The 16,955-nt window shown below is 38.0% G+C and overlaps 2 protein-coding genes across 2 annotated transcripts; both read left to right on the top strand.

Annotated features, from left to right (window-relative positions):
• The first annotated feature begins 6,900 nt into the window (after nucleotides 1-6,900).
• Nucleotides 6,901-7,748, top strand: LOC137958346 (major strawberry allergen Fra a 1.07-like). The gene is made up of 2 exons (XM_068805309.1): nucleotides 6,901-7,133; nucleotides 7,231-7,748. Exons 1-2 carry the CDS (start codon nucleotides 6,953-6,955, stop codon nucleotides 7,530-7,532), a joined length of 483 nt encoding a protein of 160 aa, XP_068661410.1. The 5' UTR covers nucleotides 6,901-6,952; the 3' UTR covers nucleotides 7,533-7,748.
• Nucleotides 7,749-16,375: 8,627 nt separating this feature from the next.
• Nucleotides 16,376-16,955, top strand: LOC137959610 (major strawberry allergen Fra a 1.07-like). The gene is made up of 2 exons (XM_068806966.1): nucleotides 16,376-16,556; nucleotides 16,654-16,955. The coding sequence occupies exons 1-2, from the start codon at nucleotides 16,376-16,378 to the stop codon at nucleotides 16,953-16,955; spliced, it is 483 nt and encodes a 160-aa protein (XP_068663067.1).

Below are 16,955 nucleotides of genomic sequence, written 5' to 3'. Positions count from 1 at the left end.
GTTTGCAAGATGTAAAAGTCCATTAATGGCGGTTGGGAGTGATAAAGTGATGTTACTGGTTTTTTTGACAAAGCAAAACACGTCATTTAGCTTCTGTTGGATGGGATGAATTATTTATAAGGAGATGACAAATTGAGTTGATACTTGTCCTAATCGAGTTGCAGACATAGTTGTTTTTAATGCGGTGTTTTCGGTGAAGAGCAGTTTCAGTGTTGAACCAGCTGGTTCTCTAGAAGGCAGTCAAATTCCTAAGGGTTGGTTAAAGCTGATAAGGTTAGCTAAAGTTAGATAAAATGGGTTTTTTTTTTTTAATTGAAATCGAATGATTACGAGGCTCGAAGAACTTAAAATTTATAGACTTGAGACAAGAGCAACTTTTACTATTTCCCGTCTCTGGGAGTAAGAGTTGGATGTCCCTTCGATTGTACTCCAAGCAATACATAGAACCTAGACGCTTTTAGAGTCTTCCTCTGAGAGGGCCTTTCTTATGCAGTTATCTTAGACAATTCTGCTCATGGGGGAGTTGGTGCCTCCTCTTCTAAAGTCTTTCTTGACTCTTTTGCCGTTGGATAGGTGGTGCCACTTTTCTTGGGCATCTTCTACTAATTTTGCCCTCAACTAATTTGGTAGCACTTGTCACCACTTCTTTGTTGGCCTTTTGCTCCACCTTGAACTCTTCTATTGGACATAAGTAGAATTTGAAGGAGTACTAACTTATGACTCGATCCTACTAGGCTCACATAAGAGTATCATCTTATTATTATTCTATCCATTGTTGCCAACATGGCCTAACCCGTCTCACAACTAGGGTTCGTAACAGAGGATCATGTTGTTGGCCCAAGTGGTATCTCAAGAGCAAGGGGGGAGGTTAATTAAAACTTTAAAACATTTTGGTGTGTGCGAATGAAACAAGTAGCAATTCAAAGAACAGAGACATAACCATGATTGAATACAATTTTTTGTTATCGATGTTTTCCTAGTGGTAGTCACCTCCCAATAACCATTGCTTGAGAAATTTCCACTAATTTAGTTCCTTGTAGAAAAGTACAAAGAGATTTTGGTTTTCTCATGCCAAGTGTAATACCTGATTACACTATTCTCAATCTCTCCCCAAGAGATCCAATACAATTAGATTCCGACACTAGTCAACATTCACTTTCTAGATTCATTGCTCTACAATGTCTTCCTTCTAGAATTCAAGGCTATAGAATAGCCTCTCAAATAAAATTAAAAACGATTTACACCTTTTGCTCTTGGAGAAACATGCTTCTTCTGTTGAGGCCAAGCATCCAAACTTTGAGCATGAAGTGCATTTGGAGCTTCCAATAGGATAAGCAATTCATATGTAATTGAGAAGGTTAAAAGGAATTTGAAAAATAAGAGCTTAGAGCCTCTCGCTTTTCATAGAACACTCCGAAATTTTTTTTCTCAAAATTGTGAAGGATTCTCATGTAAAGAAGGGCTCATAGATTGCAATTAATGCTCAAGGATAAACTCAAAGCCCAACTAGCTACTTTAGAAAGTTGGGGAATAGTCAAAACTTTCTGTGTTTGGATTGATAGATCATGCTTCTAGCATTGATTGATCAATCTACTCCAACCAACTTTATTTTTTGAATTTTCTTGATTCGTTGATAGATCCTACTTATAGAATTTATTGATCAATTGAATCCAACAACTTTATTTTTTTAATTTTTTAGCCTATTTATTGACCTTCAATTTTAAAACACAAATTCTGTATTCTAGTTGATCAATCATACCTTGTGCAAGAAGCCTTACTAATCTTTGATTAATCGATCATACATGTAGTTATGTTCCTTCTATAATAAAAGTTTAAGAGTGAAAAGGCTAAAAACATATTTCAAAAACATTTGAATGATGAGTTAAAATAAGGTTATAGGAAAACAATATGTTCTAAAGCTCCAAAATATAATAGCACTAGCCTTTTGACTCTAGTCCTCAAAATCTTCAAGCTTGAGTCTTCTCATGTGTTTTTTTCTTCAAGTGACTTATCCTTCATTTTGTGCTTGAGGTCTTCTTGTATTGATTTTATTGGTTCTTCCTTATAGACCTTGAATGATGTCTCTGAAAGGTAAGTGCATTTTCCTTTCCTAAAATTCTTAATATCTTATTAGTGTACTAGTTTAAGCTTTGTTATCATCAAAATTACTGTGAATATCAACCTAAATCAACAAATATGAGGAAGAGTTGTTTCGTATAAGGTAAAAGCACCATCAAATGTAGGAGGGAGTGTATCTCTAGCAATCATAAACTGTCTCATCTTAGTGAACTCAATCACAAGCCATTGAATCATCTCATCCTGTTAACTGATACGACCTTTCATCATTGCTAGTTCTTCATTTATCTTGTCTAAGTTTGTTGTCGTGGCTACAAAAATGTGTGAACTTGAACCCCAAGATGTTGGAGGGTGGAGTGCACCTAAACCCATCCCCCTCTAAGAGCCAACTCTAATGACCAATATCACTATCTCATCATAGCTCAACTGAGCAACCTACCTTTTAAGCCTCTACCACCTTCTCCAATATTTGGTCTTGTTAAATTTGGACATAGTAAGCCCTCTTAAGCCCATCCATGTGTGTCCCATTGATAAGTCTTCTCTCTCTTGCTGGTTGAAAGAATGAGTTTGTTTTGTCCAAATGGATGGATGGACTTGCTTGTTGTACTAAGCATCCTTCTTAGACATTCAAACACCACCTTGTATAGAGGCTTCTCTCTCTCTCTCTCTCTCTCTCTCTCTCTCTCTCTCTCTCTCTCTCTCTTGTGTAATTAAATGGTTGTTATTGAGATATTTTGATGGTGTGCTTTCTTGCATGAGTTGCTTCTTCCCTTTTTAATGGGTGTTTGGATGGTGTTATGTCGATTGAATGGATATGTTGCCAGAAATTCTATTTGGGGCTTTTGCATAGTTCAAAGCATACTAATGCCTACCATTAGTAACTTAAGTGTTTGTAGTCATAAAAATCATCTCAATTTGGATCTTGACACCAATATATTATGCATACTATCTCACAAAAATCTAAACAAATGACTTTGAGCCACATAAATGTCCAATAGGTTTTTTCTTTGCATTTTTGGAGTTTTGCTTTGATATTTTTATTCATTTTGGGACAAATAAAAAACTTGCACTAAATGTATCAAATAAAGAATAAAAACACTATTCTATGGTGTTTTCCCAATTAACAAAATTCACAAGGTAAACTTATAGTCGACTTTTGTTGGAAGATAGGGCCCAAGCCCACACGACCAAGGAAGGCCCACATATACAAGTGTGTTAGAAGATGGGCCAAAGCCCATAAGACCATTCAAGATATGTTGAAAACGGGCTCAAGGCCCACAAATCAAGGAGAAGGCCTGTAGGCCCACATACAATGATGGCAGGATGGTAAATAAAGAGTCATCTCATAAAGATGGCATTGATGTAATTAAGTTAAAGACCTAGGAGTAAAACCCTAAACCCTAAACAATAAGTTCAGGGGTATTATTGTAATACAATAGTTTCATAAATCTATAAATTGTGCTTCAGGGAAAGGGTTAGGCGATCAAGTCCATAACTTCTTCTTCAATAATAATGTTTCATCCAAAGAGACACAACAGCAGCATCTGACATAGGTTTGGGCCCATATAACACGAACCAAAATAATCCTTCTAAAATAACCTATGAAATAATCTAATGCAAATATCTGTACCAAATAATATACTGACCAAAGAATAATCTGTCAATACTTCAAAAAATAGTAATACAACCAGAGAAAAATCTATCGAGTCGTGTCAAGTCAAATAGTATACCAATATATCTGAGTTGAGGTAGAAATATGTATAAGCTTTGGTCCAGACATGTATACCGAGGTAGAAAATAAGTGGTCCGAGTCAAGTTGACCCGAACCTGAGTTGACTCGGTCTGAGTTGGTCTAGGTTGACTCAGTCTGGCTGATGCAACACTCCATATCTTCATCAATAGATTATTTCATGGGTCATTTTACAATGATTATTTTGGTTCATGGTAAATGGACCCAAGCCCATGTTAGATGTTGCTATTATGTCTCTTTGGATGAGAGATTATTATTGAAGAAGAGGTTATGGACTTGATCTCCTAACCTTTCCCCTGAAACTCAATTTATAGATTTATAAAAATATTATATTACAATAATACCCCTAAACTTATGGTTTAGGGTTTTACCCCTGGAATTTTAACCTAATTACATTAGTACCATTTCTATGAGATGACTATTTATTTACCATCCTATTATCATTGTATGTGGGCCTATGGGCCTTCTCCTTGATATGTGGGCCTTGAGTCTGTCTTCTACATCTCTTGGATGTATGGACCTTCCTTGGTCGTGTGGGCTTGGGCCCTATTTTCCAACACTCCCCCTCAAACTGGGGGTGAGAGAACATCATGAACTCCCAGTTTGCCACAAATAGTGTATAATTTTTTTTCTGTATAAAATGCCAGTCCTCCATATTTTCCAATACACTTGGATATGTAGGTCTTCCTTGGTCGTGTGGGTTTGGGCCCTATCTTCCAACAACTTTAAAGAAGGAACGAAAGATTGTAGAGTTTGACAAGGGATGACTAAGTCTATTATGCCACTACAAGCAATTTTGTTGGATGAAGCCACAATTTAGATGACGTAATTTCCCAAGAAATAAAGGTCTCCTTTCTCTTGGCCTCTACCGATCACCCATTTTGTCTAGGTGTACTAGAAAGAATAATAAGATGAGTAAAGAGTCACAAAATAATTTTTTTATAACTGGTTAGCAGACATGCGACTTAATGAAAATTGAGGAAAAATTAAAACATTTCACAAAGATAAAGAAGGAGATACAGTGGATGTACCCAAACCTTGAAATTTGGTTTGAGATCCATCAACAAATTTCCATTTTTTTCTCCCTAGTTGTTTAAAGGCTCTAGTCAATGATCCAAGATGAAGGCTAGCACATGAGTAAAAAGAAGACATACTTATAATGGCAATTGTTGTTGTAGGAGCACTATTGAATGAGGTCATCATACTTTTAAGTTTTTGCTAGAGATCATATTCTTTTTCTATTAGGGTTACATTACCCTTCAAAGATTCAAGAGGGTTTTCTTTTTTCTTATCCAATTGCATTGATGGTTGCATGATTTGTTGTGGTTGTGTGATTTAAAAAAATTGGCTTCCCATGTAGCTTCCAACATCTTTCTACCACATGGTTAGATAAACCACAATAAGTTCATGACCTAAAGGGTGTCGATTTGCAATTACTGCTTCCTCTTCCTCGGCCACTTCTACTACCTTGTCCTTAGCCTCATCCAATAATGCTACTTCCTCTCCATTGGGAGAACATGGTAGAATTTTTTTATGCGATGGGTCATGAATCTATTGCCTTTGATGAAATTCTGAGCACACTAGCACAAATGCCATCAAATGAAGGCCTAACAATAGAATTGAGGACTTATGATTTTGGTAGGACTTAAATTTGTATGGTAGATGGCTGAAACAAGTAATTCTCATTGTTTTATTCGACTGCAATGTTGGTTGCATATGGTTGTGCAAGCTTCCAATCATGAAGAAGTCCTTTGAACCAAGCAAAATATTAGAATTTGCATTTTGTAGATTCAGATTCTCTTGTCATAGGCATTGAGCTAGCAGCCAAGAGAAAAGTAGATTTGAACGGCATGGCTTGAAGATGTGACAGGTTCAACTAACCCCAGGCTAGGCTATGAGAACTTTCAAACAAGCCTGGGCCAATTTGGGGATGAAGGAGGCAATCGAAAACAAGACTAAAAGATGAGAGGCCTGAGGAGATGGACCAAAAGGCATAAGTTGGAGGATCTACTAACAAGGAAAGGGGCTTGCTTGCTCGGGATCAACAGTGATCTCTTCAAGGTTGAAGCAGTAGTTGAATCTAGCCTCATTAAGATTATCACCTTGCTTGGTAGTATACATCTCCCAAAAAATATTGTAAAAATAGTAAAGAGTGCTAAGAGTAGAGTATAATTTAGCACAAGTATCCCAGACATGTTTGGTTATATCTACTGATCAACATTATTAGCAATGGGCTCTTCCATGCTATTTATTAACCAGCTTATAAGCAAAGTATCCTCTTTTAACCATTTTTGGTATGAGGGATCTTCTTCATTAATTTGTGGAGATGGTTTGGTTCAAATGTCCAACAAGATCTCTTGAAACTAAAAGATATTTCACAGACTATGACCATGAAGGATAATTAGATGGACCTTTTAAGGATATGGTTGTGATATTTAAGAAATCATTTTTTTCTCAATTCAGCCAAAAAACAAGAGACTTGCTTGAATTGTTAGCCATGTTTGTCAAGTAAACAAGGAATTTATAATGCAAAACCATGGAGAACTTCAGAAAATAATTGATGAAGAAATGGAAGATGGCAGCAAGCAAACAATTGGAGTACACGTTTAACAACTAGAGACTGCAACAATAGTTCTCCTATAATTTACATGATTTAAAAAAAAAATCTAATTAGTTGCCAAGAGTTCTATAGCATGACCAGAGATATTCATCCTTGGGTCCTGAACCCATATGCTTTCATCATTTTTTATATATTTCTAATAAAGACGAGTTCATTTTCCCTGTGCACGATGCAGTAGGTGAAGATCGAATTATTCATTCCATGTGCACAGTGACGCAGATGGCATCTCCGGATCTTTATTTTATGTGTTTTGAAACTTGAAAGCCGTCTCAATTGACCAAGTCCTTGATCAACGTTTGCTGCATCTGCGAACAAAATCCTTGACCATTATCTGGCTCATTGAAAAAACAAAGTTTCAGTTCTTTTGAAAATGGATAATAGCCAGATAATGTTCCCCAAGTGGCCTATAAATAGTCGTCTCACTTCGTTCTTCTCTCAACGAAGCTCACACAACCAGCCTTCTCGAGTCTTCTTCCAGTTTGTCGTCAGACCCACAAGCCTCAAACATGGTTGCCGGTAGTCATTCTCAGGTATCAGTCGCTCCAGTCGCTCCTGCTAGGCTATGGAAGGCCTCCGCCGACACCCGGAACTTGATTCCGAAGCTCATCCCCGACCAGGTAGAAAGCATAGTTCTCCTGGAAGGCGATGGTGGAGTCGGCTCTGTGACACAACTCAACTTCGGCCCAGGTTGGTTCCTCTATATTATAACAGTGTACACCTTTAGAATCTGATCATGGAAGGTAACCGTATTTTGTTGTTTCTTGTTTGTTGTGGATAAATACAGCTTTGCAGGGCATTAAATACGTGAAGAACAAGGTAGAGGCGTTGGATAACGAGAATTACGTCTTTAAGTTCAGTGTGGTGGAAGGAAGGGACATAGGAACCAAACTCAAGTCCTGCAACTTCGAGATTAAAATGGAAGCAACGAGTGAAGGGGGTACCAAGACGACTGTGAAAATTGATTATGACACCCTTGGCGACAGCCCACTGAGCCAAGAAGATGCGGATAAGATCGTCGGAGGAGTTCTGGGTCAGACCAAGGCCATCGAAGGCCATCTCCAAGCAAACCCAGATGCCTATGTGTAATCACTGAGAGAGACAGAGAGAGATGTAATAAAGTTCAAAGTAATTTGAAGTCTGCTTGAAAGTATTGAAGGCCACCATGGATGTACAGAGTAAGAGATCATAATGTTTGCGAGTGTGTGAGAGAAAGAATGAGAGATTTAGGACATGGACGAGGACTGTGTATCTTTATCTCCTCAAGTGGGTTTGCTGGTAATAAAGAGTTTGCTGTATTCGATGGTATTTGACGTTTGCAAGATGTAAAAGTCTATTAATGGCGTTTGGTATTGATAAAGTGATGTCACTGGTTTTTTTGTCTCTTCGTATTTTGACAAAGCTAAACACGTCCTTTAGCTTCTATTATAAGGGATGAATTATTTATAAGGAGATGACCAATTGAGTTGATAGTTATCCTAATCGCGTTGCCGACATCGTTGTTTTTAATGCGATGCTTTCGTTGAAGTGCAGTTTCAGTGCTGAACCAGCTGGTTCTCTAGAAGGCGGTCATACTTAATTGACCTGAAATGGACCTGATCACTCTTTGCAGTCAAAAGATTGGGTTACTTTTGATAATATTGGGTTCAATTATATTTCAAGAACCTGGCCAAGTGTCATCCTCCTTGGGGAACCGGTTGACTTGGTGAGATTCGATACGTCACTAGTAACCCTTGAGTTGATGGTTAGCCACCTAGAGACTGTTTTATAATGAGCCATGGCCAAGTGTCATCCTCCTTGGGGAACCAGTTGACTTGGAGAGATTCGATACGTCAGTAGTAACCCTTGAGTTGATGGTTAGCCACCTAGAGACTTTTTTATCATGAGCCAAATCCCTAAGGGTTGGTTGAAGCTCATAAGGTTACCCAAAGTTAGATAAAAGGGTTTTTTTTTTAATGAAATTGAATGATTACAAGGCTCAAAGAACTTAAAATTCTTATGCAGTTATCTTAGATAATTCTGCTCCTAGGGGAGTTGGTGCCTCCTCTTCTAAAGTTTCAATTTGGCATAAGCAGAATTTTAAGGACTCCTAAATTATTACTCGATCCTGCTAGGCTAACATAAGAGTATAATCTTATTATTCTCCTATCCAATGTGGCCAGCATGGCCTAACCCATGTCACAACTAGGGTTCGTAACAAAGGATCCTGTTGTTGGCCCAAGTGGTGTCTCAAGAGCAAGGGGGAGGTCAATTACAAATTTAAAACATTTTGGTGTGTGTGAATGAAACAAGTAAGCAATTCAAAGAACAAACACACAACCACAATGGAACACAATTTTTTTGTTTATCCATGTTCCCCTAGTGGTAATCGCCTCCCGATAACCTTTGATTGAGAAATTTCCACTAATCTTGTCCCTAGTAGAAAAGTACAAAGAGATTTTGGTTCTCTCATGCCAAGTGTAATACCTGATTACACTATTCTCAATCTCTCCCCAAAAGATCCAATACAATTAGATTCCGACTCTAGTCAATTCATAGCTCTAAAATGTCTAACTCCTAGAATTAAAGGTTGTAGAATAGCCTTTCAAATAAAATTAAAATACAAGAAGGTAAACAAAAATTTACGCCTTTTCCTCTTGGAAAAATAGGCTCTCCTGTTGAGGCCAAGCATCCAAACTTTGAGCATGAAGAGCATTTGGAGCTTCTAATAGGATAGGCAATTCATATGTAATTGAGAAGGTTAAAAGGAATTTGGAAAACAAAAAGTTGGACCTCTCACTTTTCAAAGAATACTCGAAACAATTTTTCTGAAAATTGCAAAAACTTTCCAAGTAAAGATGGGCTCGTAGATTGAAATTAATACTCGAGGATAAGCTCAAAACAACTACTTAAAGGATCTCAAAGCCCAACTAGCTATTTTTGAAAGTTGGAGAACAGTCAAAACTTTCTGTGTTTGGATTGATAGATCATGCTTCTAACATTGATTGATCAATCGACTCCAACGACTTTATTTTTTGAATTTTCTTAATCTCTTGATAAATCACACCTATAGCATTTATTGATCAATTGCATCCAACTACGTTATTTTTTGAATTTTTTAGCCTATTTATTTATCATTCATGTAGAAATGATCTATCATACTTTATAATTTTTTCCTTCAACATTCTAGTTGATTGAACAATCAGATTGGGGTTGATTGACCGTACATTTTAAAACACAAATTTTGCATTCTGGTTGATCAATCAGTCCTTCAAAGGTTGATCAATCAGTCCTTGTGCAAGAAGCCTTACTACTCTTTGATTGATTGTCACACATGCAGTCATGATCGACAATTTAGTTGGGTAATGTTCCATAATGAAAGTTTTAGTGTGAAAAGGATAAAAACATATTTCAAAAACATTTCAATGATGAGTTAAAACATGGTTTTTAGGAAAACTCGATGTCCAAAGCTCCAAAATAATATAGTACTAGCTTTTTTATTGTAATCTTCAAAATCTTCAAGCTTGAGTCTGCACGGGTGTTTTTTCTTCAAGTGAATTATCCTTCCTTTTAGTGCTTGAGGTCGTCTTGTGTTGATTTTATTGATTTTTCTTCATAGACCTTGAATAATTTATCTAAAAGGTAACTTGAATAATGTATCTAAAAGGTAAGTGTATGTTCATTTTCTAAAATGCTTAATATCTCATTACTGCACCAGTTTAAGTTTTGTTATTATCAAAATTAAAGTGAATATCAACTCAAGTCAACACATGTGAGGAAGAGTTGTTTGGTATAAGGCTAAAGCACCATCAAATGTAGGAGGGAGTGTATCTCTAGCAATCATAAATTGTCTCATATAAGTGAACTCAATCACAAGCCATTGAATTATCTCATCCTGCTGAGTCATACGAACTTTCATCATTGCTAGTTCTTCATTTGTCTTGTCTAAGTTTGTTATGTTGGCTACAAAATTGTGTAAACTTGAACCCCAAGATGTTGGAGAGTGGAGTGCACCTAAACCCGTCCCCCTCTAAGAGCCAACTCTAATGACCAATATCACTATCTCGTCATAGCTCAACTGAGCAACCTACCTTCTAAGCCTCTACCACCTTCTCCAATATTTGGTCTTGTTAAATTTGGACATAGTTAGTCCTCTGAAGCCCATCCATGTGTCTAGCATTGTTAAGTTTTCTCTCTCTTGCTGGTTGAAAGGATGACTTCGTTTTGTCCAAATGAATGGATTTACTTGCTTGTTGTACTTAGCATTCTTATGAGTCGTTCAAACACCACCCCGTATGGAGGCTTCTTGTGAACTCTCTCTCTCTCTCTCTCCCTTTCTCTTGTATAATTAAATGGTTGTTGTTGAGATATTTTGATGGTGTGCTTGAGTTGCTTCTTCCTTTTTTAATGGGTGTTTAGATGGTGTTATGTCCATTGAATGGTTATGTTGCCAACAAGAAGATGCGGCAACTAAGAGTGTGGTAAAAGAAGTGTGGCAATTGAAAAGATGAGGCTAGTAAGAGTGTGGATCAAACTAAGTATAGAGGTATGATTGGAAGCCTTCTCTATTTGAACGCAAGTAGAGTTGAAATTTAGTATGATGTGTGACTATGAGTTAAGCTTTCAATAATACCCTAAGGAATCTCATGTAGTGGCTATATTTTTTTAGATACATTAACGGAACCCTTATTGTGGCCTATTTCATTCTAAAACTGATGACTTTTCTCATGTAGGATATTCAGATTTTGATTTTGTAGGTAGTCTTATTGATAGAAAAAACACCATTGGCACATGTTATTTTTGGAAGCGGCTAAGTGTCATGGTTTTCAAAGCAAAATTTTGTACCTCATTCAACCACCAAGGCTGAATACATGTTGAGTGCTATATGTTGCACTTAAATCCTTTGGTTAAAGCGAACTCTACAAGACTATAATGTTGAGTTTGATTTTGTCCCCATTTATTGTGATAATACATCTAGTATAAATCTATCATTAGAACAAAGCATATAGAAATCAAACATCATTTTCTTAGGTATTGTGTTCAAAAGGGGGTCACAACCCTAAGATCACTTGCTACAAACAATTGATATCTTCACAAAAACCCTTTATTCTAAAAATTTTACAAAAATTAGAAGTGATTTAGGGATGATAAATATGGGTTTTTTTTTTTTGTAAAAAAGGCCAATTTTTTGGCTAAGGGATTCGAATCCAAAAATTGGAGTGGTATCCTCTTGGAAGAAAAAGAGGAGTGGAATCCTTATTGAATATGAGTTGAATCCTCTCTAAAAATAATAAAGTAGATTGTTGAAGATATTTTTTTTTTTTTGAAAATCCTCTCTCGAAACCCTCTCCTTCCCCTGATTTCTTTCCTCAGTGTCAAATCCGATCTCACCCTTTGCCTCACATAAAGACACTATTTTTCGCCCTGCCAAAGCTCCAACGACTACCAAATGTTTAATCTGAGGCTTCAATCATCTCAAGCCTCTCAAGCACCTCCTCAGCCTTCCACACAACCTAATAAACCTCCCACAACCTTAGAAGAACCAGAGGCATCTTGTTCCAAGCATCCATTTCAAAAATATGAGGCGAGGAAGAAGATAGTCATGCCTCCCCATGCCTTAGACAGACTTCTTCATCCCAGGATGGCTCTCGTTCTGCCCCAACTCCACCATGCCCACTAAAATTTGACCCAAATCAATGGCTTGGATTGGTATCTAAAATTTCGGATTTTCCAAAGCAATCCAAGCATTTACTGGGCATGTCAGCACGTAAGTCATCTTTCTCCTATGGGTACTTTGAATTTATGTTCACTTTGGCATATGGAAAGAAAAGAGACGATCTAGAGAGGCTAGTTGAGCCTGAACTCTTAAATAAACTTCATAAGCTAAGAAGGATGCGAGTGACTCAACAAAAGATAGATGCTCTAGACGTGAAACTCACTATTTTAGATGGACCCATAGTTGGGTTAGAGTCCAGGATGCTCTCTCTTCAATGATACTTTGGAATCCTTCCACAACCAAAGGAAGTTCCATGTCCTCCATGTCGCCCTCAAGTGAAGGAGCATTTAGGAGAGAGTCTTGAGAGCATGATAAGGAAGAGCGCATAATAGGCATCGACTACATGAGGATGAGTTGACCCATCTAAGGAAAAGCAACAAAAAGGAGTTGATCCCAAATAACAGTTAATTTTGGAATTGAGATAGGAGTCAACCTTGTACAGAGAAAAAGCCAATACAATCGAGCCCAAAAGAGGATTTGACTATAGAAGGATCCATTGAAAGCATAAAGGAGTCGACCCCAAGCACAGGAGTCAAACCCCTAACAGCAAAAATTTAACTTTTGAGAATGTCAGAGGTACATTCAAGAGCTATAGATCTTCAAATTTATAAGTGTGACCTACTAACATGTTCAACAACAAAAATGTGATTTGCTGATTAATTTTTCAGAATTTTTGAACTGAATTCATCTATTTTCGTTGAAAGCTAAAAATAATCTTATCCATTCATAACGACTATTTTTTTTAACATTGGAATTGTGCTATATCAAACTCATCTCAAATTTCAAGATATCCATGATAACACGAATTCCAAGGCTCCCAAGTTCATTCTAAATTCCTACCCTATATAGTTGTTAAGTTGGTGGTAGATTCATTCTAGGATTGGGTATAATATTATTTATAGGCTTGATTGTAATATTTACCTATCAAGAGGGTTAATTGTACTTAAACTAGAAAAACAAGTTGTATGTGTAAAACAATCAAGACTTGTATAAGCTGACAAGAAGTTGTTGAAAAATCCTTTCATTGGGACTAGGTATGTATGCCTAGTAGTTGTTGGTCATCAGTCCCAAAGTGTTGAGTAGGTGTTGTAATTGAACCTTGTAAGGTTCTTTGCGGTAAATGTCATTTGGTTGATCATAGTGGAGATTTTAATTCCAGGGCAGGGCTCCCTGGGAGTGGAGTAGTAATTTGAAATATTGATTGTGAACCACTATAAAAATTCGTATTGCGGTCATTGATTGCTTGCTTATTCTATTTTTAATTTTCTTGAGTACAATCAAATTAAAATTAGTTGTAAAAAGTTGATAAACCTATTAACTCCCACTAGTTTTATTCTTGTATGACATTTCAAAAGGGTCTAAACATCCTTATATAGCCATGTAATACTTAGTGCTTAAATTATATAAAATTATAGTTATACCATACATGAGTTCTGTGGAATTTAGGATTTCATGGTGGAAGGCCTCGATCAAGGTGGTGGAGAAAGAGAGGAGAAAGAAGAAGAGAAGAAAGGAAGAAGAGAAGTGGAAGAGAGGGATGACCGGCTGAGAAAGAGAGAGAGAGAGAGAGAGAGAGAGAGAGAGAGAGAGAGAGAGAGAGAGAGAGCTCTTGGGAGAAGAGAGAATAGGGTAGGGACAAATTTGAGAAGAGAATAGGAATGATGCTCTACCTCATGCCTGGAGGGTCTTATTTATAGTTGTGGAAGAGGTTTATAATGATTACAATGCCCTTAGGGCTACAAGCTTTATGAAAGAATAAACCTTTTCCTGGAGCACTCTTTAAGTATCTCAAGATCTGGTAGACCGCTTTCATATGTTCTTCACTTGGTGCATGCATGAACTGACTCACAACACTCACCGCATGTGCTACATCTAGCCTTGTGTGTGATAGGTAGATTAATCTTCCAACCAACCGTTGATAACACCCCTTGTCTGTTGGGGTTTGATCTGGGAGAATTATGAGCTTATGATTCATTTCTATAGGCGTCTCTACTGGTTTACAATCAAGCATTCTGGTTTCGGCAAGAAGATCTTACACATATTTTCGTTGTTAAAGGAAGACTCCATGTTTCAATCTTGCTACCTCAATTCCAAAAAAATATTTAACCTGTCCGATATCCTTCATTTCGAATTTAGTGGTTAAATACTCCTTTAAAGCTTACATTTCACCTGGGTCATCTCCTGTCAAGACCATATCAACAACATACACAATTAAAGTTGTGACTTTACCTTCTTTGTGTTTAATAAACAAAGTATAATCTGAGTTCCTTTGCTTATAGCCAAACTCCTTCATTGTAGCCGAGAATCTCCCAAACCATGCTCTAGGTGAATGTTTCAACCCGTACAATGACTTCTTCATTTTACAGGTTTCACCTTGACACAAAGAAATACTTGTAACTCCGGGTGGTAGCTCCATGTAGACTTCTTCTTCTAAGTCTCTATTGAGAAAGACATTTTTAACATCAAATTGTTGCAGAGGTCAGTCTCGATTTGCTACTATAGATATAAGAATGCGAATTGTATTGATCTTAGCTACTGGTGCAAAAGTATCCTGGTAGTCTACCCCATACCTTTGCGTATATCCCTTCGTAACTAATCGAGCTTTATATCTTTCAATACTTCCATCCAGTTTGAGTTTCACTGTGAACACCCATCGACATCCAACTATCTTCACTAATTTAGGTTGTGGAACAAGTTCCCAAGTGGCATTTTTTTGTAGAACCTCCATCTCTTCGTTCATCACTTTTCTCCATTTTGGATAAGCTAAAGCATCCTGCACGTTACTAGGAATAGAAACCCTAGATAATTGATCAACAGTAAATGCATACGATTTAGTCAACCTATGAGAGGACACATAGTTGTTGATAGAGTATTTGGTCTTGGCTTCAGGATCAGGTTCATATTGTTTTTTTTTCTGGTCCCGTCTGGAAAATTGGTTTGATCCACAGGGTTGACTCGGGTTTGGGTCCGATCCGGTTTAGTTTGGTCTGGTCCAGTCCAGTTTGGACCGGGCTGGTTCGATTCAGTTCGGTTCGGTCTGGTCCGGATCCGCTGGTTTGACCCGCCAGTCCTATCAGATCTCCTTCGGTGACGGCAATGGTCGGCGGCTTAGGTGGCGGTTCGTCAGCTTTCGAGAGTCCGAGTCCCGCTGGAGTTTGGGTGGCAGCTCAGTGTTACGACGACGAACAAAAGGAACACGACGATGAACGAAAGCTCTTCGGTGATGGCAGAGCGTCTTCAGTTTTGTGGTATGGTCATCGGTGACAACGGGGTTGGTGGTGCAGTCGTCAGTGACGTTCTTCGGCTACGGGACATAATTGTGCAGAGACCATTAGGCCACAACAAAAAAACAGAGTTTTGCTCTGTTTTTTTTTTTTCTACGACTTCCTTCGGCAATGGGGACGACTACGGGAGCACTAGCTCTGATCTTCGGCGACCGGAAGGATAAGAGAATTCTTCTGCATTGATACCATGTAAAACATAGGTTTCAAATAATACTTTTTCGATGCATATTCTTCTCTCAAACATAGGTATTTAACATACAATTACACCCTAAAGATATATCCAAATCAGATCGTAAAATTAGAGAACAAAACGTTTAGATCCTACAATTACGGCAACTCTACAAATTTTACAGCTGATTTCAACGGTGAACCTTGAGGGCCAGGTTGTTCTCGAGGAGGGTGGAATGATATAGTTATTTTATGCTTTACACGGATAACACAAAGGGAAGGTGAGGCTCCACCCTCCCCCTCCTATCCCTATTTTGAAATGCTCAGTTGGATTGGCTGCATCGAGGAATATAATATCCTACAATTTAAAAGAACTACCAAAAATAATTATTGTAGAAATTGTTTTGCAGCAAGTCCTGACTCGAGCCCGCGAAGGGTGATCTCAGCAGCTTTATTTTATGTGCCTTGAAACTTGAAAAGCCATCTCAATTGACCAAGTCGGTGATCAAAGTTTCTGCACCTGGACCTGACCATTTTCTATTGTCATAAAAAAACAAAGCGAACAGTTTTCAATTCTTTTGAAAATGCACAAAGGACGGTTAATGGATTCCCCGACCGATCTATAAATACCACGTCTCAGCTCTTTTTTCTCTCAACAAAGCCCATACAACCTCCCTCCTCGAGTCCCCTTCCATTTTTTCTCGTCACTCCTGCAAGTCTTCAACATGGTTGCTGGTACCTATTCTCTGGTATCCGTCGCTCCAGTCTCTACTGCTAGGCTATGGAAGGCCTCCTCCGACACCCGGAACTTGGTTCCGAAACTCATTCCCGACCAGATAGCAAGTGTTGTGCTCTTGGAAGGAGATGGTGGAGTCGGCTCAGTGTCACAATTCAACTTCGGCGAAGGTTAGTTCGTTTCAGAACAGTTCTTATTATCCACCTGCAACATCAAATGCAGGAGATGATGTGTAGTTATTTACTGTGTTTTTGTCGACAAATGCAGCTTTAAAGGACCTTAAATATGTGAAGAACAGGGTAGAGGCGGTGGATAACGAGAACTATGTCTTTAGGTTCAGCGTCGTGGAAGGAGGGAGCATTGGAACCAAACTGAAGTCCTCCACAATTGAGATTAAAATGGAGGCAACGAGTGGAGGAGGTACCAAGACGACTGTGAAGATGGATTATGACACACTTGGCGATAGTCCATTGAGCCTAGAAGAAGCTGAGAGCATCGTTGGAGGAGTCCTGGGCCAGACCAAGGCTATCGAGGGCCATCTCCAAGCCAACCCAGATGCCTATGTTTAA

This window comes from Aristolochia californica, unplaced genomic scaffold (assembly GCF_029961685.1).
Source record: "Aristolochia californica isolate CCGP_79_NKW_82.1479 unplaced genomic scaffold, dmAriCali1.0.hap1 SCAF_3, whole genome shotgun sequence".
Classification (NCBI taxonomy): domain Eukaryota; kingdom Viridiplantae; phylum Streptophyta; class Magnoliopsida; order Piperales; family Aristolochiaceae; genus Aristolochia; species Aristolochia californica.
The sequence above is the reverse complement of the archived record's forward strand: the minus strand, read 5'-3'. Positions and strand labels throughout refer to the sequence as shown.